The sequence below is a fragment of the Diospyros lotus genome, chromosome 11 (genome assembly GCF_014633365.1).
Source record: "Diospyros lotus cultivar Yz01 chromosome 11, ASM1463336v1, whole genome shotgun sequence".
In the NCBI taxonomy this organism is placed as follows: Eukaryota; Viridiplantae; Streptophyta; class Magnoliopsida; order Ericales; family Ebenaceae; genus Diospyros; species Diospyros lotus.
The window spans coordinates 8,992,881-9,020,798 of record NC_068348.1 but is presented as its reverse complement, the minus strand read 5'-3'; the positions used below and the strand labels follow the sequence as shown (position 1 = coordinate 9,020,798).

At 38.8% G+C, this 27,918-nt stretch overlaps 1 protein-coding gene across 2 annotated transcripts in view; it reads right to left on the bottom strand.

Annotated features, from left to right (window-relative positions):
* Nucleotides 1-26,955, bottom strand: part of LOC127813768 (uncharacterized) — a 122,628-nt gene extending 95,673 nt beyond the window's left edge. The window contains exons 1-14 of one of the 2 annotated variants that reach the window (XM_052354907.1): nucleotides 26,620-26,955; nucleotides 26,420-26,521; nucleotides 26,009-26,113; nucleotides 23,354-23,526; nucleotides 21,686-21,959; nucleotides 21,548-21,615; nucleotides 21,381-21,450; nucleotides 20,831-21,163; nucleotides 18,667-18,746; nucleotides 18,526-18,577; nucleotides 18,198-18,351; nucleotides 17,948-18,035; nucleotides 1,168-1,270; nucleotides 639-729 (exon numbers count right to left, since the gene is read on the bottom strand). In XM_052354907.1, the coding sequence (XP_052210867.1) occupies nucleotides 639-729; nucleotides 1,168-1,270; nucleotides 17,948-18,035; nucleotides 18,198-18,351; nucleotides 18,526-18,577; nucleotides 18,667-18,746; nucleotides 20,831-21,163; nucleotides 21,381-21,450; nucleotides 21,548-21,615; nucleotides 21,686-21,959; nucleotides 23,354-23,526; nucleotides 26,009-26,113; nucleotides 26,420-26,521; nucleotides 26,620-26,793 (1,867 nt within the window). In that variant the 5' untranslated portion in view covers nucleotides 26,794-26,955. The remainder of the gene's footprint in view (nucleotides 1-638; nucleotides 730-1,167; nucleotides 1,271-17,947; nucleotides 18,036-18,197; nucleotides 18,352-18,525; nucleotides 18,578-18,666; nucleotides 18,747-20,830; nucleotides 21,164-21,380; nucleotides 21,451-21,547; nucleotides 21,616-21,685; nucleotides 21,960-23,353; nucleotides 23,527-26,008; nucleotides 26,114-26,419; nucleotides 26,522-26,619) is intronic. The other variant, XM_052354906.1, reaches the window with a different exon arrangement.
* Nucleotides 26,956-27,918: the final 963 nt, after the last annotated feature.

The window sequence follows — 27,918 nt, the reverse complement described above, 5'->3', positions numbered from 1 at the left end:
AATTTTCTATATAGGAAATTAGGTTTTTGCACTTATAAAATTTGAACACATTCTTCAAATGTTCAATCGACAATGAAAAACTAAAGATTTAATAGAAAGTTGTGGATAGAAAATTGGAAAAAATTTCCACAGCTAAACAGCCCCATAAAATTTCTAATTCACCATTTCCCCTACTGATCGACTCACTATTGGCTAGATTGATGTGCAAGCCAAACAACTTTTAAACAAAATACACACCACCAATTTTCTATCCATAGCATGGCTCAAGAGGTCCAACACACATGGTCATAGGGTTTCTCAACATCCAATTAATTGCCTTTGATAATTACACTTCAACCAAGAATCTACACACTTATTGCCAACATAACTAATAAATGTAAAGATTGCCATAAAAAAATTTACCATGACCAAACTAATTTTCTACAGTCAACATAGATGAATAACTGAAGGTATATTAACTGTCACCCTTAAAAAATAAAATAGAAAAACAGAAAGACTAACCACAACAGGCAAACAAACAAGATAACTATGACAACAAAACAAACAAATAAAATCTCAGATATCTTGAAGAAAAGAAACTAATTTTTTTTTCAACATCTGTGACCTGAAAAGATCATAGTTAACAAATAAAAGCTAACCTCTACATAGTTCTGCTACACACAGATCTTTAACTTTTGGTGATGAAGGTGAGGAAGATAAAGCTGCAGTCAAGCAACTAATGGCAGAAGCCTGTAAAAGTTAGTAAGATAATATATGATCATTAATATCAGCAAAGTAACAAGGCAGAGTAAAAGCTAATCCTTCCTTCATATCTTATCCCCCTGATCAATAGAAAGAAAAATATGGGAGCGAGTGCCCCTTGCATATAAGGATAATATATGAATAAAATAAGAAAATAAAGCTTCAGTTAACAAGGTTTTCGAAAACAATGAAACCAAAAATTAAAATAATTAAAAAAAAAAAAAAAAGATGATCAAAGCCTTCAATAGAGTGGACCTGAACAGATGATTAAACCCCACAAGACAAAGAAAGCATGCTTGTCTATATCCCAATTTATCATTGACCTTTGCTTCCAAATAAAAGCAGGATAGGGGGTTGCTGACCTGGGCATCACTCAATGGCATTGGTTGTTGTAATAAATCCATAAAAATATTAAGCTATACTTACCAGCAGACTAGTCCGATCACTTCGATGTGGAAAGCCTTCTTCAATCCTTGCTTGAAGAGAGGAGATAACAGTGGGCAGTAAGTCCTCAGGCATTCTTGAATATCTGCAAAATGATGACAATTATACAGTTAAATACATAAACAAATGAAATCAGATATGTTAAATTCAAAGAAGAATATTATATATTGTATTCTTGAATTATCTTGTAGAAGGTATGCAATGGGTATATATGAAGCCTTTGAGTAGCCTGAAAAGCTAATAAAGAAAAACCTAAAAAGGTAATAAACAACTATGGAAATATTAAAAAGAAAATATAACAGATCTATAAAAAATATTCAAGTAATATTCTCAAGATATTCTTACAAGATTGTTAACTGATGGTGTTAAAGAGGCAAGTTTATAGGTAATCGAAGATTTGACCTTTGAAATCAAGAAAAAGGAAAGAATAAGCAATTAAATTGAATCACGTTATTTTTGGAACTAATTCCATGTTTCATAATTCAAAAATTCAGTTGATGGAAAGCTTCTTCCATTCAACTAGATCTAAACATTATTATGTCCAGGTATTATTATGTCCAGTTTCAGTCGAATAAGAGCTACATTCAGTTGATTGAATTGAAGTTTGAATTGAACTTAAAATTTTCTACTCAAATTCAATTGACAAAAGGGATTACTCAGTTGAGATGACAATCAGTTGACTAAATTTAGGTTCCAGCTGACAACTCCCTATAGCAGGAAGAACCTTGGCAAACTACTAGGTCTTTATTGGTCAACTATATCTGTATCAATCTTCCAGTCAACTAGGTTGCTTCAGTAGACTAAGTTTTGACTATCTAGTATCTATCATGTCCTGGTTAACTACAACGTTCTTTTGGTTGACTATACGAAGGCATTTTTTAAAAATTAAAGAATAGAATAATGAATTTCACTATATTCCTTTGATCGAGTAGTACAACTATATAGAAGTAAGAACTTCCAAATACAACTTAAGAAACCATATGTCAGATTCCTGATCTGACAAGAGAGTCTCGATTGATTGAGAAAGGCGAGAGGAGGGGGGAAGGGAGAATTAGAGAGAAAGAGGGAAAGAGTTTGAGAGGGAAACTAATTTCCAAATTTCATTCAACATATGGGTAAAGGCGTAGATCAGTTGCTTTTATACTAATCTATGGCCTAAATGGGCGCAAAAAGCAGTTATGCGCCCCCCCCCCCACCCCCCCCCCCCCACACACACACACACATGCTTAACAACTTGCCCAGTAACATGCTGGAACATTCCTCCAACTATCCTTATCCGTGGCCTTTATTTATACAAGCCTCAGCCCACTAAATCAATGCCTACACAGGCCCGGTCCACTAAATCAATGACTACAGCCTATTACATTGGCCCAATGTTCAACTAACATAACAATCCCCTCCCCTTAAAGCATTTCCTGTCCTCAAGAAATATGTAGTAGGCTAGCAGAATTTGGAAATTGTCGAAGAAGGTCTGGGAGGTACTCCCAAGTGTTGTTGTCCTCATGGAAAGATGACCATTTGACTAGGACTTGGATGAGGGGGGCTCCATTTCTACAAACCACTCTTCTATCTAAGATGGTTGCGGGCACGGCATCCTCCTTTTCTTCTCTGGTCATGGGAGGCAGCGAGCTGTTGCATTGTTGTGTACCTATGGCCTTCTTGAGGACGGAGACGTGGAACACCGGATGCATCTCTGTTTCCTCCGGTAGGTGCAACTTGTAGGCTATTGTCCCTATTTTCTCTACTATGGGAAATGGCCCATAGTACTTAGGGCTGAGCTTGGAGATTGGTTGTTGGGATAAGGCTTTGAGGTGTTGTTGGCCTAGCTTAAGGTAGACTTCATCCCCCACTAAGAATACCCTGTCACAACCCAAGGATATATTAGGGATAATCTAATACATGTATTTTCTTCTTGATATACATTGCTGCTTACCTATTGTACTTTTCAGTTGTTACAATGCCTAGACAGCCTATAAATAGGCTATAGTACTTGGAGAATGTATGTTTCGAATTGTTAATGAATTCTATCATTTCCCTTTCTTGAATTCTCTCGATTTCTCTCTCAATTTTCCCTCTCTTTCTCTCGGTTCTCCCTAATCTCTCTCTCTCTGTTCTATTCTTCCCTAAATTCCTTCCCATTTCTTTCGAAATAACTTCCCCAATTTCTTCCAAATACCTTTTAAATCTATCATAAACCCTAGGTTCATGACAAATGGTATCACAGCTATCAATCCTTGGTTGTGGGTTTGGATTCAGTTGAAGGCCACTGAAATCAATTTCAATGATTAAGGTCCAAATTGAAGTGAGCGATTTCCCTTGGCGATTGCGGTAAGGCGAATTTCGACGACGAGCTAGCCAGGTTCCTTGGTTGTAATTGCTACAATTAGTAGCAGTTGATTCCGATGACTCTTGGCTGAATTGATAGAGCAGAGACTTCGGGTGATTCCAGCGAGTACAAGGACTTTGAGGAGTTCCATTGGTTACGGTGTGATAAGCGAATGCAAGCACTCGAAAGGAATCAAGACTGATTCAAGAATTCAGGTGAATTCTAACCAGTGGTCGGTGATCAAGTGGAGACTCCACTAGCGATCTTGAATTCACTTTGATCGCAAGTAGATAGCGAGAAGGAAGGCGCAATCAAAGCAGAGCCTCGAGCGATTTTCAACAGCCATATTAGCGTCGATCAAACGAGGAGATAATTTCTGTCGCCGAGCCTGTTAATTAGAATTGAGGCAATGTTAAAGGATGACAATAGAGCTAATCAAAGAAGGCACGAAGCAGATCCCAGTGAAGACGAAACCGAGTCCAAGTCTTGAAGACGAAACCGATAGTTGAGACTCTGTTTGAAATCCAGTAAGGTTGGATAGAAATTGAGGACAAGCAGATAAGACGTCTCCGAAGGGAAGTCAAACGACTCATATACGGGGAAGAGTTGATCAATTTTCTTGGAGGCAAGCAGGAGGTTGACCACGGCTACGATTTCGGTAATTCTCGAGCTCAAACATGTAGGTGGAGTCCATTGTGAGAGGCGGATTCCTCCGATTTCTTTTGCTCATTAGTTTCCGACCCCTAGGCTCTAGAAATCGACCAATTGTTAGGCGATCCCTAGCGGCAACAGAATTAATCAAACTTTCAGGAGGTGTTTCAAGGAGTTGAATTGGTAACCCGACGCTTGCTGTTCGATCTTCAAAAGGACTAACAAGAGAGCAAGGTCCTTGGTCGTGATTTCCGACAGCTAGGTGAACTCCCTACCCGCACGACTTTGCCAATTGATTCCGACGCAAGGAGCTTGAATCTCGAAATTTGAAGGCGATCACGGAAAACGGGATCAGCAGGGGATCGAGATCAGTTCCTTAACTCCGGTCATCTCGGTTGTGAAGGTGACCGATGTAGCGATCGATTTTCACTTCTGATAGAGATCTAGGGGACTCTAGGAAGCCGACCAAGTCGTTCTAAGTGTGCAACCTCTTTTGATCCTAAAATAGGCTTGACCTTGAAGCAAAACATCGTTTGCAATTTGCCACTTCTTGGATCAATTTCAGAGGTGACTATTGTGAGGTAGATACAGAGGGAAGTGTAGGATTTAGGATGTACAAAGCTCCAGTTTCTTGGCCTTTGGCTTGTTCTGCTCGTGAGATTTCTACCATGACAGATATCACGCGTGTGAAACAATTGGAGTCTCAGCTGCAGCGGAAGAATGCTACAGTTTCTATGGGATACAATCGAATTCGTGAGGAGTTTGACTGGAATCATGAGGCATGAGAAAAGAGATTGGATAATAAGTTCAGTCAGATGCGCGACGAAGTAGGTCGTGCGATACGTGAGGAGCTACAGGAGTTTTTCATAATGCTGTTCAAGGAGTGTCAATTCAATATCCCTGTTGAATTTTTCTATAAGTCGAGAGGGGAGGTTTTAGATAAATACGACTATAACAAAGAAATCTTTGAGGAGAAAACTGTTGAAAGTGAACCTCTGGTGTACGACGATAAGCAGGAAGAAAAATATGCTTTTACAGCATTGTTGGGGTGTGTAAATGATGAGGAGTGTCAAATTCTTAAATCTGACAGTGGTTCTCGAGGGATCGAGAACGAGACTGAAGTAATCGAGAGAGAGAGAGATCAACGATGGAGGGAATTAGAGAGAATTTAGAGAAGAGATGGAGGGAAACTGATTTTCAAATTCATTCAACATCCTCTTTAGGCGCTCTTGATCAGTAAGCTCATTTGGGCGCCAAAAGCCGTTGGGCCACGCCCATGTGCACTTACAAGTGGCTACAGCTTGCGCTTGGGTGCGCTTCATGTGTTTCCGCATGCTAGGACATTTCCCCAACTATGCTTAACGATTATTTACATCCTAATAGCCCAATTACACTGTTATTTATACTAATTAGCTAGCTACCGTAACAAGGAGCAAAAACAATTCAAGGCGATAGAGAAGCCGGTAGAGCGAGAAGATCCGTCCAAAAGTTACTCGGGGGATCCTCAAAAAAAGGAGAAGGAAAAAACTCAAGAGGAGCCAAGGAAGATGCAGAAGGAAGGCAGTTTGCCTAACTAGAGTGGCGCAACTGAGGATATAGCTAGACAACCCTCTATGCTCAAAACAGCCAACCTCACAAGTGACGTGTTGGGGGAAACATATGTAAACAGAGATTTGCAGGATATAGTTGCTAACTATGACAGACAGGGACCGGAATTGGATCTCAAGATAGGAAGGTTGGTCCCAAGAATTTTAATAAACCCAAAGAACATTGTCTATCACACTGAAAGGTGTGCATCCAAGGTTATTATAGGAGAGGATGGGAACCATAGTTATCAAATGCGCGCCTAGGCGCAAGGCGCCTTAAGGCACCAGTTTGGCGCCTCGCCTGGGCCGAGGCAAGGCGATTTTGGCGAGGCCCTCGCCTTGCGCGCCCAGGCGCTGGGGCGTGAGGCGCACCTAGGCACGCCGCATGAAACTTAGGTCTTTTAATTAAAACTTGACAGCCCAATCGCTCCTCACTCCTCCCAACACCAATGTCCAGCCGCGCCCGCATCCTCTCCAGCTCGCTTGATCTTCCTCTTCCTCTCCCTCTCCTCTCCAGTCCCAGCCGCGCCCGCCTCCTCTCTTCCTCTCCTCTCCAGCTCGCCCAATCTTCCTCTTCCTCCTCTCTAGCCGCGCTCGCATCCTATCTTCTTCTCTAGCTCGGCCCGATCTTCTTCTTGCTCTCCTCTCCAGCCGCGACCCCCTCCTCTCTTCCTCTCCTCTCCAGCTCGGCCCGATCTTCCTCTTCCTTTCCTCTCCAGCCGCGCCTGCCTCCTCTCTCTCCTCTCCAGCCATGCCCACCTCCTCTCTTCCTCTCCTCTCCAGCCGCGCCCTCTTCCTCTATTCTCCTCTGCAACTCTGCTCACTCTCTTCTCCTCTCTTCCTCTCCTCTCTTCTCCTCTGCTCTTCAAGTTCCAGTTGTTAAGCAGCCCGCTGCCCACCGAAAGTAGCTGTCAATCTTGGTTCCATTCCAACCTCCCCTCTTCTTGGTTCCAGCCTGCTCTTGTGAGTTCTTTACTTGTTTTTTATTTGATTATTTCTTACATTCTTGCTTAATTTCTCCTACTGGTTGCTACTCTCTGTTTATAGTTTATACGGTTGTTGTTTTCATGTTGATTGGAGAATTTTGTGGAAGTTGGAACTGTGTTGCAGTAGCCCAATAAAAGTCGTCAACCACTTCCAAAACTGACCCGGCATGGAATTATTTTGAAGCTGATCCTAATGATAGAAATACCATCGCATGTAAATTTTGTCGCAAAGTAACAAAATGTGGTATATTTCGGGTAAAACAACATATTGTGGGTGGTTTTAGGAATACTAAAGCTTGTCCAAAATGTCCTCCATCAGAAAAAGAAGAGATTTGAGAGTACATGCAAAAGAAGAAAAATAACAAGGATGAGCGAAATATGGCACCGTTAGATGATGATCTTCAATTTAGTGAAGGGTATGATGATGATGATGATGAGCTGCCGCCTCAAGGTAGAAAAAGACCCAATGTATCTATCGAAAGTGGAAGCGGTATTGATAATATCGGTAGTGTTAAAGGGCCAACACAAAAAGGTCCACTTGATGTTTTTCTTAAAGACCCAGAAGTTAATGTGTTGAAAAGCAAGGGTAAAGGAAAGCAAACAAGGTTGGGTGGGAATGATTTTGCAAAAAAAGAGTTAAGAGCTCGAGTTTGTAGAAGCTTTGCACGATGGATGTATGATGCAGGCATTCCATTCAATGCAGTGACATATGACAGTTTTAAAGTCTTTATAGAAGCAGTTGGTCAGTATGGTCCGGGTGTGAAGCCGCCTAGTTACCATGAAGTTAGGGTTCCCCTTCTCAAACAAGAGGTGAAAGCCACTCGTGCAATGATGAAAGATCATGAAGAGGCGTGGGCCAAATATGGATGTTCCATTTTATCAGATGGCTAGAAAGACAAGAGGGAAGGGACATTGATTAACTTTTTAATCAATTCTCCTAAAGGAAATATGTTTTTGGAGTCTGTTGATGGTTCTAGCTATTCAAAGATCGGGGAAAAGATGTTTCAATTATTAAGTAAATGTGTGGAAAAGAATGGTGTAAGAAATGTGGTGCAAGTGGACACCGATAGTGCTTCAAACAATGTTTTAGCAGGTATGAAATTCATTTTTACAATTTGTATTATGTTTATAAATAGAACAATTTGAATATTCATTAGATATTTATTATTTACTAATATCTTATTAATTTCACTCTAAATAATAATAGAATGATTTTTAGAGGCAAAATATCCTACGTTGTTTTGGACACCATGTGCAGCGCACTGCTTGGATTTAATGTTGGAAGATATTTTCAAGTTGCCTAATATGAAGAAGACATTTGAGAGAGCTGTTATGGTGAATAGCTACATCTATACTCGTTCAGGTCTAGTAAACATGCTTAGAAGGTTTACTAACAAGAAAGAGTTGTTGAAGCCTGCAAAAACACGGTTTGCAACTACCTTTATCACTTTGGGCAGGATGCATAGTCTGAAAAGCAACCTTAGAAGGATGTTTACCTCCTAGGAGTGGATGACAAGCAAGTGGGTAAAAGAAGCGGGGGCTAAAAAGGTTGTAGAAGTGATTTTGATGCCTTCATTTTGGAACAATGTTGTATATGCTTTAAAGGTGGCCGGTCCATTGGTGCGTGTACTGCGCTTAGTGGATGGTGAAAAGAAGCCGGCTATGGGATACATATATGAGGCCATGGATAGGGCCAAAGAAGTGATTGCTAACTCTTTTAATGGGAATGAAAAGAAGTATGCACCCACTTTTCAGATCATTGATAATCGATGGGATGTTCAGCTTCATCGCCCCCTGCACGATGTTGGATGGTACTTGAACCCAGAATATTTCTACAAAACTGAACGTATAGATCCAGAGATCATGATTGGCTTATATGAATACATTAGAAAGTTAAATCCAGATATAAAGGTTCAAGACCAAATTGATGCGAAGCTTTCGATGTATAGCAAGGCAGATGGGTTCTTTGGAAACTATATGGCTATTAGAAAGAGAGCTAAAAAATCACCAGGTACACACACACACATATATATATATATATTACATTATATATATAATCATTCTAGATAATAGATAATAATTAACCCATTAATTTTATTGCACAGCTGAATGGTTGGCTTCATATGGAATGTCAACACCTACGTTGCAAAATTTTGCAATTAAAATTCTTAGCTTGACTTGTAGTTCATCTGGGTGTGAACGTAATTGGAGTGCGTTTGAAAATGTAAGTGCATTGTACATATAACACTTACAATTTTTATTAGTAGTTGGTTTGTTTCATGTAGCTTATTCTTAGTATGTTTTTGCGTAAATTGTTGCAGCTTCATACTAAACGGAGAAACAGGCTTGATCAACTTCATTTAAACGACTTGGTGTTTGTGAAATACAATAGAGCATTGAAGCATCGGTATCAAATGCGTGATACCATTGACCCTATCATATTGACCCACATTGATGAAAGCAATGAATGGTTGACTGGAAAACTTAATGAAGAAAATGATAAAGATGATGAAACTGTTTTTCCAAATGACGTTGGGGATGGGTTGACATGGAGTAATGTCGTTGCAGCTACAGGAGTTGGAGAGCCTAGTTATTGATTTAGAATTAAACAAACTCGATCACAATCGGGTTCAACTTTGGCTTCGACTTCAAAGAGGCGTGTAACTCGGGAGATTCAAGAAGAGGAGGAAAGTGAGGCAGAGACTGAAGATGATGAAGACTTGGAAGAGGGAGAAGAATTGGGAGATGAAGAAGAAGATGAAGGGGTGATTGAAAGGGATGATGAAGATATTGACCTTGATGTTTATGATCTCCTTGATGATGATTGATTAAAACTTCTTTATATTGATTGTGGACTTGTAGTGTTTATGCATTTGTTTAAAACTTTGCATTATGATTGGTACTTGTTTGAGTTAGTCTTTAAGTTTGAACTTTGATGATATTTCTAGTTTAGAATTTGTATGATAAATGAATCAATTTTGATGTTGTTAGTTTAAAATTTGAAGATAATGAATCATAAATGATATGAATATGTTATTATTGATAATTTGATAGTTGTTTATGATTTTACAATATTTTGAGTTTTTTTTTTAAAAGGCGCGCCTCGCCTCGCAAAGGCGCGCCTCGCTACGCCTCTCGCCTTTCAGAACTATGATGGGAACCCAGTCCTAGTTGAGCTCATCAAAGCCAACACAGAACAATACAAGTATACCTTGGAGGTAGATGCAACTTTGATCACAACTATAAAAGTTGCATTCATTGTTGTTAAAATCCCGATTTTATGCGTACGATTTTACGATTTTACGATTCGAAGACCCCCAAACGATTCAAATCCCGTGTAAAATCCAATTTGGGATAAAATCCTATAAAATCTCAATTTTACATGTACGATTTTACGCTTCAGAGATCCCCAAACGATTTTACGATTCAAAGACCTCTATTGATTTAAGTTGTAATTTAGAGGATGCTTCCAACGTCTCAATGTCACATAGCATCTGACATTGGAACTTATGCAATGAATTGTTATATTTTGCCTCTAAATTGGAACTTGATTTAAGATTGATTACATAAATTCCAATGTCACATAGCATCTAACATTAATTGCATAAGTTCCAATTTACTTGATTTAAATTATAATTTTTACTTGATTTAACATTGATTGCACAAGTAAATCAAGACAAACAAATAATTAATTAATGGACCACCCAACCCCAAATTGGGATATTACTTGATTTAATCAATGTTAAATCAAGAAAAAATTACAATCTAAATCTAATAGAAGACATTGGAAGCATCCTCTAAAGAATTTTAAACTATATTTTACCTCTAAATTACCTATATTTAGCCTCTAAATTGCCTATACCAACCTGCTAGTTTTTGAGCTATATTTGGGAAGTATCATTTTTTGAATTATAATAAAGAATAATCAAGTTATTAAATAATATTAATTCATTTTCTACAAAATTATATTATTATAAACATATATTTACAAAAATTAAAGGGTATTTTTAATTATCTCTAAAATCTTACGATTTTACAATTCGATTTTACGATCCGATTTTATGGACCCTTTGTCGATCCCACTTAAAATCCCGATTTTAACAACCTTGGCTGCATTTACAAACGACTCGAGACTGACGAATATCAGTGTGGCATGCTTCATTTACAAATTGGTATGCTTACAGTGGTTTTTCAAGATTTATCTAGATAGGTTGTGGCTGAAAAGGAAAAAGAAAAGAGAAAGAAACAAGAGATGGCAACGGACAAATCAAAAAGTGAAAATTGGGATTGGATGAAGAAACAGCAGCGCAATTGCTATAAGTTCTTAGGGACAAGAACTCTCTCAAGGAGGGGAGAATTGTCACAACCCAAGGATATATTAAGAATAATCTAATACATATATTTTCTTCTTGATGTACATTGCTGCTTACCTGTTGTACTTTTCAGTTGTTACATTGCCTAGACAGCCTATAAATAGGCTATAGTACTTGGAGAATCTATGTTTTGAATTGTTAATGAATTCTATCATTTCCCTCTCTTGAATTCTCTCGATTTCTCTCTCAATTTTCCCTCTCTTTCTCTTGGTTCTCCCTAATCTCTCTCTCTCTCTGTTCTATTCTTCCCTAAATTCCTTCTCATTTCTTCTTATATAACTTCCTCAATTTCTTCCAAGTACATTTTAAATCTGTCATAAACCCTAGGTTCATGACATACCCGTTCACTCTGTTTCTTGTCAGCCATGTGCTTCATTCAGTTTTGTGCTTTGGCCAATTCCGCTTTCACCAGTCTCATAGCATCTTGTCTTTGTTGCAAGTAAGTTCCTACAGTCGCCACTGTAGAATGTTTGGCCAGGGATGGTAGGAGCCTTGGTTTGTAGCCATAAAGGGCCTCAAATGGTGTCATTTGGATGGAGTTGTGGAAAGTCGAGTTGTACCACCATTGGGCAACTGCCAACCATTTGTGCCATCCCCTAGGTTGTAGGAAACTAAAACACCTTAAGTATAGCTCCAGGGATTGGTTCACCCTTTCTGTTTGGCCGTCTATTTCAGGGTGATAGGCCGTTGACATCAATAGTTTAGTGCCTAGCAACCTCATCAATTCCTTCCGGAATAAGCTAGTGAATATTCAATCTCTGTCTGAAACTATGGACTGTGGTATGCCATGCAACTTCACCACACTATCCATGAATATCCTTGCTACTTCTTGTGCTGTGTACGAGTGAGATAAACCAATAAAGTGGCTAAACTTAGAAAACCTATCTACCACCACCATAATGCAGTCCTTCCCTTCCGATCGAGGAATCCCTTCTATAAAATCTATAGTGACGTTAGTCCACGCCTAGTCTGGCAGTGGTAGGGCTTATGGAAGGCCCGGATGGGCCACTGTCTCATGCTTACACCTTCTGCACACATCACACCTCATCACATAGTCCCAAACATAATTTTTTAGCTGAGGCCAAAAGAATACCTGTTGTACCCTCCAGTATGTGTTTTGAAGGCCAGAATGCCCTCCACTGGGGGACTCATGGAGTGCATGTAGGATCTTGCTTTTCAATGCTTCACTATCCCCGATAACTAGTCTTCCTTTGTACCAGATCACTCCATTGTTCAGTGAGTAACCTAGTCTGCTATTGGCATCCACACTTGGCTATTCCAATAAGCCCTTGGCCCATTCTCCTTGTTGGTAATTGTCAGTCACTTCTTGTAACCAATCTGGGACTACTGCTGAAATGGCTTCACAGGCTCCCTCTTCTTGGCAACGAGACAAGGCATCTACTGCAATATTTTATTTTCCTTTCCTAAATTGGATTACATAATCCAATCCCATAAGTTTGACCATGCCTTTTCTTCTGTAACTAGGTGTGCAGCCTCTGTTGTAGCAAGAATTTAAGGCTTTCATGGTTCACTTTTATAACAAATTTTCCCCCTCCTAGGTAGTGTCGCCACTTCTTTACTACCATTAAGACTGCCATCAGCTCCTTCTCGTATATGCTAAGGCCTTGGTGTCTAGGGCCCAGGGATTGGCTTAGGAAAGCCACTGACCTGCCATCCTGGGAAAGAACTGCCCCTATTCCATGGTTGCTAGCATCAGTCTCCAACACAAATGGCCTGCTGAAATCAGGTAGGCCTAGCACTAAAACTTCACTTAATGCTTTTTTCAGCTGCTCAAAAGCTTCCTCTGCTTAAGGGCTCCATTTAAAGCTGCCCTTTTTTAGCATCTCCGTTAAGGGTTTGCTTATTGTCCCATAGTTCCTTACAAATTTTCTGTAGTACCCTATAAGCCCCAGGAACCCTCTCAAGGCTCTAATGTTAGTAGATTTTGACAAGGCCACAACTGCCTCAATCTTCTTGGGATCTGTTCCCACTCCAACCCCTGAGATGATATGCCCCAAATATTCCACTTGTTTTTGTGCAAAAGCATACTTTGACCTCTTAATGTACAATTGATTGAACCTCAAGACTTTGAATGTAGCCCTAAGATGGTCTAGGTGTTGGTCAAAAGAGGGGCTATAAACCAAGATGTCATCAAAGAAAACCAACACAAATTTTCTGAAATAGGGTTCAAAGATTTGGTTCATGAGGGCTTGAAATGTGACTGGTGTGTTGGTTAGGCCGAAAGGCATGAGAGTGAATTCAAAGTGGCCATGGGGCGTTTTGAAGGCTGTCTTAGAAATGTTGTTAGGATCTATCCTAATTTGATGATATCCCGACCTTAGGTCCAACTTGGAGAAAACAGAGGCATATTTAAGTTCATCCAAAAGGTACTCAATAATAGGAATGGGAAATTTGTCTTTGATGTTAATGGCATTGAGTTATTTGTAATCAATACAAAATCGCCATGTTCCATCCTTCTTCTTGACTAATAAGATGAGGAAAACAAATGGGCTATGGCTAGGTCAAATCACAGATTGGGTTAACATGTCCTTGACGAGCTTCTCAATTTCAGATTTAAGTTTTGGGGGGTATTGATAGGATCTAATGTTCACTGGTTCAACATTAGGTAAAGGGGGTATGGTGTGATCCAAAGATCTTTGAGGGGGAAGGCTCTTAGGTTCTACAAACAAATCTTGGTATTCAATTAAAAGTGCATCAAGGAGAGCTAAGTCGTGTACCTGCCAAGTGGGTGTGATTGATGAGCCTCCTTCATTCTCCAATCCCAACTGTTTAGTGGCCTTAATTGAAAATAGTTGGGTTACTTGTGACATCTTTTTGAACAGCCTTTGCAACTTTTTCCCTTTAATCATCTTGCATGCTCCCACTTCCATATTCCCTTGTAATACTACCCTCCTTCCGTCTTTCTCTAGAGTAACCTCTATTTTGTTAAAATCAAAGCTGATTGGACTCACCTTCTTCGTCCAATCAACCCCAAGAACAATGTTGCATCCCCCTAACTTGAGCAACCTTAGGTCAACTTGGTAGTCTTCCCCTTACATTCCCCAGCAAAATCCCACGCAAGCAGATTTGCTGATGACCCTGTTTCCATTGGCCACGATTACCGAGAGTGGTTGGGTTTTTGCTAACGGCCACTTCATCCTTTTAGTTGTGCCCTCATCTATGAAACTGTGGGTACTCCCACTGTCGATTAAGACCATGAGGGTACTCTCCTGGACCTTCCCCTCCACCTTTATAATCTTACAACTAGTCATTCCTTTTTATAGCGTGTAAGGAAATGGCCACTCCTCCCTCTTTTTCATCTTCTTCCTCCACAGAGATCTCTTCCTCTTCTGTTCCTTCTGCCCCTTCCAATAGGAGCAATTGTTTCTTACATTGGTGCCCAGGGGTATATATGTCCGCACACCTAAAGAACAAACCCGCAATCCTTCTTTACTCAAAGATCTTGTCTCTTAGAGGCAAGCTTGAGTCATGGGAAGTATTAGTCAGGTACTTCACCCCTATTCCTCCTCTAAAATTTTATTTGTTCTGCATTCTGCCTCAAGACAACATCATTCCAGGATTCATTCCCCTACTCTGCCCCTTCTGCTTCTTCATTAAAGCCTCAATGGTCAGTTCTTGTAACAGTGCATCTTCTATTGCTTCCTACATCGATCTCGGTCTCATCATCTCACCATGGATCTAAGATCATCGCTCAATCCACTGATGAATCTCAACACAAAATACTCCTCTGTTAAGTAGAGGTTTCTGTGGAGCACAAGCGACTTCAGCTCTTCGAATTTGAGCTGATAATCCTGGACCGTCTCCATTTGCTTCAATTTGTTGAATTCTTTTGCAATGTCTAACGTCCTCCGTTCACCAAACCATTCACAAAGTCCCTTGGCAAATTCATCCCAACTGTAGCCGTCTCTTACTCCAGACCAGCATTGAAACCATATATCCCCTACATCATTTAGGTATGTTACGACTAGATTAACTTTCTGATCCTCAGCCACTTGATGTATATTGAATAGCTTCTCCCAACGCCGGGTCCACCACTTTAGCTTAGTCTCATCAAACACTAGTAGCTCTAATTTAGGCACTAAAAAATTAGTGACCGGAATTTACCACTATTCCTAGCCTCCTATCCATTACTCCTCCAATTCCCACTGGTTCACCCCCTAATTCCGATGATCCCACCGCCCTATGGCTCGTGCCAATACCTAGAAGTATGGGATCCAATTGCTCACGAGGGGGAAAGTCTGGGGATATTCTTACATGTGCCTGGTTTGAAAACATTAGCATGAATTGTTGCATTTGATCTTGAACCATGTTGCTAAGCTCCCTCACCTCTTCTCGGATTTGGTTGCGCATATCTCCCCTCAACCGATCCGCCACCACTTCCAACTTCTTGTCCACGGCTCCAATCGCATCCTCCATGTTTCCTACCCATTGTTGCACCTCGGTCACCGCAGTAGTGACTTGCTGGGTCTGCATCTCCATTTGTTTCATACGAGTACAGTCAGCCATTGTGTCTCAAACCTCAAAAACTTCGGCCAAGAAAGATGCTCTGATACCAATTTGTCAGATTCCTGATCTGACAAGAGAGTCTCGATCGATTGAGAAAGGCGAGAGAATAAGGGAAGGGAGAATTAGAGAGAAAGAGGGAACGAGAATAGAGAGGGAAACTAATTTCTAAATTTCATTCAACATATGGGTAAAGGCATAGATCAATTGCTTTTACACTGATCTATGGCCTAAATGGACGCCAAAAGCGGTTATGCCCCCCCCCCCCCCCAACTTGCTTAACAACTTGCTCGGTAACATGCTAGAACATTCCTCCAGCTATGCTTATCCGTGGCCTTTATTTACACAGGCCTCAGCCCACTAAATCAATGTGTAGTGCCTACACAGGCCTCAGCCCACTAAATCAATGCCTACAGCCTATTACATTGGCTCAATATTCAATTAACATAACACCATACAGCTTAGGAAACTATACAGCTTAAGAACCTATACAATTTAGGAGACTGCCAAAAAACAAAAAAAAACAAAAGGTTGACTTTCATCATTAATTCCATAGGATCAAAAAATCATCCTTAGTTCCTGAATTAGGAAACAAAGCAAAGCAACCGGGATTCTACACTCCCCCTCAAGCTAGGTTATGTATGTCAAGCATACCCAACTTGAACTTCAAATTCTTGAATGTATTTCACGAGAGAGCCTTTGTTAGAATGTCAACAATCTGGAAAATAGTTGGAGTATAGATCAATTTGATAATCCCTCCTTCAAACTTTTCTTTTATAAAGTGTCGATCCAATTCTACATGCTTGGTTCGATCATGAACCAGATTCTTAGAAATGCTTATGGTGGCCTTATTGTCACAAAACAGTCTCATAGAGGTGCTGGATTGAACCTTCAATTCCCCAAGTAGTCTCATATGCCATATACCTTCACAAACTCCATGGGACATAACACAAAACTCTACTTTTGCGCTACTTCTAGCGACCACTATTTGTTTTTCACTCCACCATGTAACGAGATTTCCCCATATGAACAATACCCTGTGGTTAATCTCCGATCTATTATAGACCCAACCAAGTCTGCATCGGTGTACACTTCTACATCTCTATTTGTAGATTTTGTGAAGTGGAGGCCCTCTCCTGGGCTCTAAGTCAAAGTCATATGTAAATGTTGTTAGTAATTCATCAACCGGGGCTTCTATAGCCAATTTTTTCACATCAATCACCTTAAAGAATCCTAGAGGAGCGCATTTGAGGCTACACTAAGTCCTTGAGCATAGATGCGACTTCCTCCAATCCTCCTCTCATCTCAAGGATCATTACGTCAAAGTAGGACTTATGATAATTTCAGAATTAATAAACTATTTATGCATTGTCTGAAACATGATGCTTTATGTCCCAAGAGATAATTCCTAAAAACCTGACATTTTAAAATAAGTGGTTCTCCACATATGCCTCACATCTTTTTAAAAGCCTACTATAACTAAAATATCACAAGGAGTATGAAAGAAACCAAAAGGTTTTTAGCAAGAAGAATAAAGGGCCCCTAAACAAAAGGGATAATAAAAAGTTTCTAAAGTTTATGCTACATGAAGCGTGAATTTCAGACACATTATGTTTTATATTACAATGGGTAATTCCTAAAACCCTAGCACTTAAAGACGAGTGGTCTTCATCTATTTCTTGTGTCTTCTTGCTTTCCTAGTCTAATAACATCTTTGCCTTGGGCTTCACAAACTAAAAGCTTTTAGTTCTTACTTTCCAATCAAAAAGCCACCATGACAAGAATGAGAGGTAAAGGTCTGATTTCTGATCTAAAGCTTGGAGTGCTAACAGGGTTGTTGGAGTTCTCCAAAGTGCATTGTCTCATTTCTCTTATGGGTTGGATGGTGTTGGTATATGATAAGAGGTAGCTAGCACAAGGTGGGAAGTTCTTGATCTTTCCCGGTGATTGTGGCTGTGGGTTTCCTGATCTTTCTTGGGGACTTTGTTAAGGTTCAACTTCACTAGGGTTGGCTTTGATTTGGTTTTGTTTTGGTTGATGTCCTTCTCTGGGAAGCTTGGTGTTGTGCATTGCATTGGGGTGTTTGTGATGGAATATATATTTAGGGGTGTTTTGGTTGACCTCTTTGGTAGCTTACAGGCTTTGTATGGCCCCACCACAATTGGAGTTTCACTAATAATAAATCATTCACTATTTATCCACACAAAAAAAAAATGAGAGTTGATTCAGGTGAAGTCTTAATTAGACCAAAATGTTTATTAAGGAAAAACAAAGATTAATAATAATAAGAACCACAAACCGAAATCAAATGCTTACGGTGTGGATGATATCAAAAGCATGAGAAGCTTGAACAAGGATGCCAGCAATGCACTGTGATTTTCCTGTTGGATCAAGTATAGAACACCTGCAGCATGAATTATGATATAATTATAGGCAAAAAGTAGCAATTAACAGAAACCTACATGGGAAATATATATATATATATATAAGCTAAAATCTCAGATCCATCAGATGAGGATCGGCTATACAAAATACATATCCATCAATACAATGCTCTTTCAGATACCTGTATGTAGTTGCATTAGTATCTGACCAAGGGAGCTTGAAAGTGCAGTGAAAGATCCACATTTGTTGGATTCTTTGTATTCTGCTACCTGAAGAAAAACAGATGCAGGCCCATCCAACATAGCCACAAGAGTAGACGCAGATGCAGTCCGTGCCTAAGTACCACAAAGGATAAGGTGTTGACTAAAGGATAATACAATTAAATTGAGCAAAAGCAACTCCTCTATAGTGAAAGAAGTTACACATATTTTGTGATTGACATGAGAATAATGACTAAGATTTCAAATGAAAGAAGTTAAAATCATGAATATTTACAACAGAAGGAATACCTTTAGATAAGGGTCAAATAGCAAGCATGTCATTAAGGTAGCTTCATACTTCCTGCAAACAAGCAATTTAGATTAGAGAGAGAGAACTGGAAAAGCGAACCAATAAGTGAAGTCTGATTCATCTCAACAAACAAGATTCACCTGGGTTGTAGCACGTCACAGGATGGCAAAAGCATTGACCACTGGGCAGTGAAATACTTGGGATCAGCTCGACAAAGATCCTTCCAGTTAAAGACAAGGGCAAAATGTATCAAGATCTAAACATTTATGTTCATAAAATTATAATCTGTTATATAGTACTTCCCCCACACATTAGAAAAAAAATTGTAAATAAATATGTCAAATATTCACAATCAATATAATCTGTCATATAGTACTTTCCCCCACACATTAGAAAAAAAAAATTGTATAATGTTAGAAACTACCCTAGATTCCTTGTCCATATTTTGGACATGATATGCTTGATCTTGCTTTCTATATTTCTGTGCTACATCTTTTAGAAGATTATGTCTTGATTTTATGTTCCAATTGTATCCTAAATTTTATATATATTTCCAAATCTAGATTAGGAAACTGCCTAATCTAGATTTGGAAGCTGCCTATTGTGGTAGAACATCTTGTTGTCACATTCTTAGGCTATTAGGCCTTTACAAAATAAAGGGAATTAGAATATCTGGAGGAATGTTCAAGTAATGCAAGTTGTACTAGTGTGATACAGATTGGTAACCGTTTTTAGCACCAATCTGTAGCTGAGGTTAGTGTAAAGAGAACTGACCCAACCATTTCAAAGCACAAGAAGAATATAGAAATGTTGGCGGATATGGCAGCCTAATTATGGTCGGATATGGCAGCCTAGTTATGGTAAGGATATGGCAGCCTAGTTATGGGAAGTCTTGAAGAAGAGATCATGCCTCTTTGGAAGTTTCTATAACCAGAATAGGATACTTCCTAATCTGGTCTTAGGAAAGTTTCCTAAAGATTGTGTATATTGTTTCCCTTTGTAAATATGTAGTTTTGCTTTCTTTGTATCTTCTTTATTTTTCCTTTCTTGTATTCATTCTCCCTCCATAAAAGAGGGCCGTGTACATCCTTTGATGATTAAGCAAAGAAGAATTTTTCCACACGAAACAATTCAAATTCCCTCCTTAATTCTCTCTCTCTCTCTCTCTCTCTCTCTCATTTCCCCCTCAATTCTCTAATTCTTACCCCTTTCCTCTCATTTTCCCGTCTAATTCCCTCTCAAATAGTTGAGAATTCTCTTGTCAGATCTAGAACCTAACATTCTGGAATCAAAGCAAGATCATGGTTGGCAATCTTTGGAGCAAGCAAACACCATGGTCGACAATACCCAAATGAAACAGATGGAGACAGTTGAAACAAATGGAGATGGTTGCAACAAATGTCAACAATGGTGGTGGAAATACAGAACCGAGTGGGATCCATGGAAGAGAAGATCGAATCGATGGTAGAATGGAAGTTGGAGGTAGTTGCGAGAGATTACGTGGGGATATGCATGATCACACACACGAGGAGATGCGGGAGCAAGGTAATCTAATTTCTTGAAAAAATAAGAAACAAAATGTAGTAGCTAGATCCAGTGCAGAGGCAGAGTATCGAGTTGTGAGCTTGTCTGGCTTAAGCAACTCCTACAGGAACTCAAGTTTTGTAAAGTGTCCCATATGAAGCTTGTTTATGATAATCAAGCTGTCTTGCACATTGCTCTCAATCCAGTATTCCATCAATGGACCAAGCATACTGAAATCGATTGTCTCTTTATTAGAGAGAAGTTGGTTGAAGGTGTTATTATTACAGAGTTTGTTAATTCCAATAATCAACTTGCAGATATCTTCACCAAATATCTAAAGGGTCCTCGAGTAGAACATATTTGTAACAAGCTTGGTGCATATGATATCTATGCTCCTACTTGAGGAGGAGTATTAGAATTATTAGTATAATTATACATATTTTATGTGTGTTTTATTTGTAATTATTAGGCCTTGTAATTAACCATAGGTTAAGCCCGTAGACTAAGGTGCATTATGCTTATTATAAATAGTAAGCTAAGAGAGTCTAATCTCTTAGGTTTTTCTCTCCTAATTATTTTCTCACAAATATCATCCAAATGCAAATGGCTGACCAATTGAACAAAAATAACCACAAGAAATAGTAAACTATTACTTCATCTAAGCAATAACCTAAGAACTGTCCTAAAACAGCCTCATAAAGCTTGCACACTAATTCATCTAATTCGTTAGAACACTAAGATATGAAATAACAAACGAGAAATGAAATGAGGTTGAGCCACCTGAATGCAAACAATAGCAGCAACTCTGGCCCTGGAGCATCGAAGACTGTTAGCATCTTTTGCTGGTGCATCATTATCACTGTAATCTGAATCGGATGATGTACAATCAACAGTAGAAAATTCTTGGTCAGAGAAACTTGTGGATTCCTCAGCTATGAGGTGCTTCAGATTTGTCAAGTCTTGTTTGCGCAAATGAGGTGGCCTATATGGACCAGACTCTGATTTACTGGAACCAACTTCCTTCTGGGGACCAGACAATGGACGCACAAGCTGGGACCTATCAGTAATTCCATAGATGAAGAACATCCGCAATGCTGCTACAAGACCTGCCACCTTCAAAATTAACATATTTCAGTTAAGCCAGCAACCACTAGTTGCAGTTACATAACACTTAGCTGACCCAAATTTCAGAACAGGGAGTGTTTCTCCTTTTTAGCTGACCCCACAGTGGGATAAAGGCTTAGTATGTTGTTGTTGGTGATGGTGATGGTGATTGTAGTGTGCTTCTCCTTTAATATTTCCTTTGAACAGCACAAGATGCATTGCTTACATGATCTGAAAGGGAGCCCTTAGGATTTATGAGGACCAAGTGTAGGCACTGCAGAAGTGAAGTATAAAACCTGCAGGGTAGAAAACCCAAAATATCCTTAGCAAATTCATAATAGAAATCATTGTACCAGCTATTCTTGAGGATAATGGAGGAGGAAAAGGAGATACCTCGCCATAACATTATCATCCACTAGCAGATTCTTAGACGCCAAGACATCCATCACCTTTTTAAGAACCTAATTTCAAACAGATAAAATACAGTAAATTTGAAAGCATGCTGTCAACTAAGCAAAAGAGTAACCTCACCTGAATAGATGATTGCCAAATGTCTTCTGAAAGTGAAGGGCCAACTCTAGAGAATGCATCACCAATCAATGTGAAAGTGACAGTCAGAACTTCCCATAAACTATTGTACCCAGGTGTTCTCTTTCCAAATTCAGCAGTATATCCTTGATTCCTACTTGAGGAAGATGGATAAAATAACTCAGTATGAGAATGTGCCACGATACTGAGGAGGAAATTCAATAGCTCCGTGTTATCAGATACTGAGCATTTCCTGTGATATACACTAACAAGACATCTGCAAGAAAAAGGTCGCAGCATGAGCCTAAAGATATATTCACAAAACAGAAAGCTACAAGTTGTAAATTTAAAGCCAAGGAAGTATAAGCATTTCTACATAGAGACAAAAAGAAATGGGGAAAAACTCACTAGGTCTGGATCTTAACAAGGTTCATGAGAATCTAATCTGGACCATCCTTTGGCACAAGCCTGTATTTAGTTTGTGATGAGGGTTCAGTAAGTTAGACGTTATCTGTATCAAACAGTATGCACAAAGGATGGGAACAAGTTGAAACAAGGGATGCACAAAAGGGGAATGAGTGGTAGCTGGACTGCAAAGGAAACGAATTAATTCCTGTGTATAAGAAACCATATTTTGACAAACACAAACAAAAAAGTGGGCCTGGCCCCTCAAGGACATGCTACCAACCTAATGGCTTCAAATATCAAGGTATTCTAAAATAAGTGTTGGAGAAGATAGAAAAAAAATGAATTCAAGTTATGGACGGGAGGCAAAGAGATAAGGTTGTTATGAGAGAAAAGATAGGAGAATTGCAAACTAAAATATAAGTGGAAGAAGAGATGAAGCAGCTCCAAAATGGAAGAGAAGAGATAAGTTAAAGTTCAAAGTTCTGTTTTAATTGTAATATTTTAATATAGTGTTGTTTGAATTTGCTGTATCCTATTCTTGTATTTTAGGATATCTTGTGTATATATTTCCAACCTACGGTTCAATGCAAAGTGAGGAAACACTTATTTTTCATTCAGCCTCCAAAACACTCAAGGTAATCCTCCTACCCATCCAATTTATTTTCTGTTCAATAAGAATCCCAACTATAAAGCACCAAAACTTTAGAGAGGACCACAGATAAAGCCTACACAGCTGATGGATACGTACGTGGAAGCACAAGTGTTGGACATGCATCAAAAAAGCTGTCCGGCATGTCCTATTTTCTTACTAATTTTTTTTTCTAAAGAACATGTCATTATGATGAGAGCATATTCTTTGTTTAGTAATGCTTTTATTTTATTTTTATTTGTTCAGTTATGGTTAGTATTCATATTATTTGGTTTTGAAAACTTATTAGTGTCATGACACAATCCCATATTGGTAGCTGACTACTCTATTGGTGAGGTCTAGGGTATATTAGTAGGCCACATGAGCCCACAAGTCACCTTCAACTAGCACTTTTGGGCAAGGACCCATGGTGTTACAAGTGGGAATTAGAGCTAACCAAGAACCATTATCATGTGACTGCAGGCCAAGAAAGTACCATACCAGCAAGACTTATCATAAAAGTCCAAAGGAATTGGAAAAGAAACTTATACTATAGAGACAAGTGACTAAACACTATCAAGAAATGAAAAAGGAAAGTATATATTGGCATTCAGAAGGAAAATAACAAAACTGACCTCACAGTCTCCAGGCACTGCTTTATGGCTCTCACTACAACATTCCCTGATGAGACCCTCTTTCTACCACTTTTTCCAAGAAAAATCTCCACCATCCTCCCAAAGGAGTTAAGCATGAGAGCCCAATAAGTTAAATTTATGTCAAGGGAAACACGACGGCTTACATCATGCATCTGCAATAAGTACACAATTATCAACAAAACAAGCTTCCACGAGAACATTCAAACCTAGGAAAAGTATGAGCTATAAACTTACGTTTTTCTCTTTAAAACAAATAGGAGAATCACTGTTCTACCTCCTGTTCAATTGATATGTCAATACTTTCTATTTATAGAAGCGCCATTTTTTTGTTTCTTAGTTAGAAAAGTCAAAAAAATGTCATAAGCAGTTTCCCATGCTACCTTTCTTCAAATTTACATCGAAATATGGTCCAAAGTTCCCACTTTCCAAGGTAATTGCCCCCCCCCCCCCCCCCACCACCACCAACAATAAAAGAGAAAGAAAAAAAAAATCGTTGGCACCTACTCAAGTTGCAAGAAGTAATTTAAAAAATATATATATTATCCAAAGATGCTTGCTTAAAACAATTTGAACAGTCAACTGAGAAATGGATATCCTTATGATGGAAGCTTTGAGTAAAATATCCATTCAGAAGTAGGTGGACAAATGGGGAGGTTCAAGATAAGTCCTATGAGGAGTAATAAGAAGCCAATTGTCAACTCCCTTTTAAGGACACATTAATTTCGGGATGAAAAAGAGGAACAGAAGGGTATTAGAAGTGTGTTTTAAATTGTTATGACATAATACTAAGGTGAATATAGGAATAACATGTTCAAATTAGTTTGAGGCTACAATAGGCTAACTTGAACTTGTGAATGTGTAAGTTGATAGTTGTTCAAAAGGCACATTATTGACACTAGTTTGATTTTGAAATGACAAAACATATTGTGAACAAATGAATATAAATGAGATAAGCATAAAACAAAACCAATTGCAAGTGTTTGGAAATTTAGGGTATGTAATAGTCAAGGTCCTGAAAATTTTTCTGAAGTTTGGTAGATTAGTCCATATAACGAGAGGCACGAGGAAATAGTTTCATCTTTCATTATTTAGTATAGATTTCTCTTAAAATGATTTTCAATGAATTTTTGATAAACAAGAGACTCCTTGTCTTAAAGATGAAAATCGCTAAACCTAGAAAGTTTGTGAATTTGTACTGAGAACCAATCAACTTTTTATTCTTAAGGATTTTATATTTTTCTTTTCTGACGTTTTTATTGAATTCAAATGGGGACACTTCCTTAATGGAGAGTTACATATAAATTAGAAGAAAATGAAATAGTATATGTAAATAAGAACAGTGCAGTAGATGAATAGCCAGTTGAAGCAAACATTCTGAAGCTTTAGTCAACCTCAACAGTCAACTATCCAATGCATGATCGAGGTAAGATGCTAACTAATTTTCAGTCAACGTACTGTAAGTTGATTTTACATGGCAACAGCCAGGGTAAGATGGACACTATTTGCATAGTCGACTTTCCAAGTGGACAGCAGACCAATGTAATCAAAGGCCAGCCAGGGGCTCACCTTGGTGCTCAAGCGACCTAAGGTGAGAAGCACCTCGCCTACTGTTAGGCAAGGCTCCTTCAGCTAGGCATGAAAGGTGTGCCTAGGCGCGCCTTTATTAACACTGGTCAAAGGAAGGACTAATAGATCCAAATCTACATTGCTTATTATTTTATAATTATTTCCAACTCATTCTCATAAACTTGTAATGTTAGGATAATTTCTTGAGTAATTGACTTGCATTGTGTCCTAAAATGTCCTAGCTAGCATCTAGTTCTAGAAAAAATCAAAAATAACCTAATATTTTGGGACAATGTCAAGCATGCCTATGAAATTGTTGGACGGTGTCATGGACCTAGGGTTCATGACTAGGTTTAAAAGGTAATTGGAAGGAATTGGGGGAGTTAGATCAGAAGAAATGGGAGGGAATTAGGGAAGAACAGAAACAGAGCGGGAGATTAGGGAGAATCGAGAGAAAGAGAGGGAAATTGAGAGAGAGATTGAAATCAGATTTCATTCAAAATATTCTTCTGTCTTGAATGAGATTGGATCAGCCTTATATATTGATCTGGTAGCTAAGATTTGGCGCTAATGGGGCTGCCAAATATTTAAATCAGTACAGTTGAAGGCATTTGTCCTCTAGGTACAAACCACCACAACTACCATACAACAAAAAAGAAAATCCTCAATACAACTAAAAGGAAATTCATCTATTATCTAATTACTACTATGTCCTTGGGTCATGACAGACAGGACCCTTCCTAAAAATGTACGTGCTTCTTAATGATCCATACAAGTAGAGCAACAAAGAAGTAATAGAGGAATTCATTGAAGTGTGAGTATGAACATAGGATTAATAGGTTGAAAAAAAAATTATAGAACTTTATAGGATTATTATAAAACCTATTGTAACTATTGCACCAAAATGTGGGGCATTTAACAAGTAAGACAAAGAATAAATCCAAAAGATGATTGAGATGAATGATTGTCATGACAAGAAAATATAAAGCAAGAAATTAATCCATTGGGAATAAGTTAAAAATGGCATCCAATAAAATAGAGGGAGGCAAAACCATTCAAAAATGTAACCTCGAGTGCATTACAGATGACATTATGCACATAACTGCAGCTACTTGATGATATCTGCACTACATTATTCGATATATTGGTTGGTGTATACCATTTTGGTGCGAGCTGCAAATTTGGACATACCATTTTTTAACCCATCTAATCCAATTTATGACAATTGCATATTAATAAAGATCTTAAGACAGTTACAATAAACCGAGCATAAAATAATGATGTACAACAACTTTTTGACAATTGCATAGAAATGAAGGTACGAAGGCAATTTCAAAGCAGTATAAAATCTCTAAGGTCTATAGCTTTATATTTTTTGTTTCTTTTTCTTTTTCTATTTCTTTTTCTTTTTCTTTTTTTTTTCTTTTTGATAAGAATAACATACAATGAAAATTTAGCGAGAGTAGTAGGGATAATTACCAAGTGGCATAGTTGCACAAAGGTATGGGTCACATCTTCATCACCTGCAGATTCAGCAGCAGTCCGAGCCAGTTCCATCAAAAACATCAAATCTGATGTTACCTAAAATCCCCAAACGTAAAATATTAGAAACGAAAGAGTGCAATCATTCGCAGAGCAGAAATATCAACAACTCAAATGACCGCTGGGTCTTGGCTTACCTCTAGAGAAGGGAGATCGGAAGCGACGGCGATCAAAGTCTGGGAGTGAGAGAATATGAGGCGGTTGAGGTGGTGGACAACGACGGAGGACGGTGGAGAGTTTAGGGTTTCGTCCCTGAGGGTCAAGAACGCCGTCCTCCACGACCTAACCGACGACACTTCTGATGCCGCCATATATAGAGGAGCAGGAGAAGGCAGTGACACCGTCGAAGTTCTTTTAGCACGGCCGGCCGCCGACCACCATTTGCGACGTTCTCTTCGCCGGAACACCTGAACAGTACAACTGCAATTCACAGCAAATACTCCACGGGCGGGACAATGATGCTGTGCACCTACTGCATATGTATGTTGGGTTAACTCAGTCCGCGCCCCCGGGGCTTACCTTCCTACATATTGACCCACTATCTTTCATAAAAATACACGGAACCACCCCAAATCTGTGATAGTCTTAAAAACACCCCTGTCTGTAAAGAGTTTTATCACCTAGAACTAATTTAGAGTTAATTAGCAGAAAAACCCCACCTTTTACCATATTTTCAAGTATGCATCCAACTTTTAATTTTTTTAATACTAGAACTACACTTTTGATTTATTTCTCATTTATCTTCCTTTAAAATAATGTATTAATTATTGATGTGTTGTCCTCACTAAATTGGTGCGACTCTAAAAATTATTATTATTAACGAAATATAATAATAAATTTATAATGTGCAAAATGTGATCTAGATTGCAATAATCAGGAGATTTTGGGTTTTGTTATAATGATCAAGAGACTTGGGGTCTTGTTGTAATGATCAAAAGACCTGGAACTCTATTGGATAATCAAATGCCTTGATAAATAGGTAGTTAGTTGATGAATGAATGACCCCTGATGACTAGAAGACCTCTGATGGGTGGTAGACCTTGGATAAATGGGAAACATCTGATAAACGGAAAACTTCTGATGATTGTGAGATCTCGGATGAACAAGAGACATTTGATGAATGGGAGACCTCTGATGAACAGAAGATCATGGATAAACAAGAAGCCTCTAATGACATGCAAAACTATCAAGATAAACTACCTGTTAGGGACTCGAGTAGATGTTCCTACGCAAACCCTATGATTCTTAAGTTAGTCTTTGAATGCTTAAACGCAAGAGATAAAGTTAGAATGGCATTGTGAACGTACCTAAGAGATGAAGTGGTCCTCCTATTTATAGAGGATGGATAAAGGGACACATGGCAGTCATCCCACATTTTTAAGATAGAATATTCCTAGCATATTCTTGGTATATTCCCCACATATTCTATAGAATCT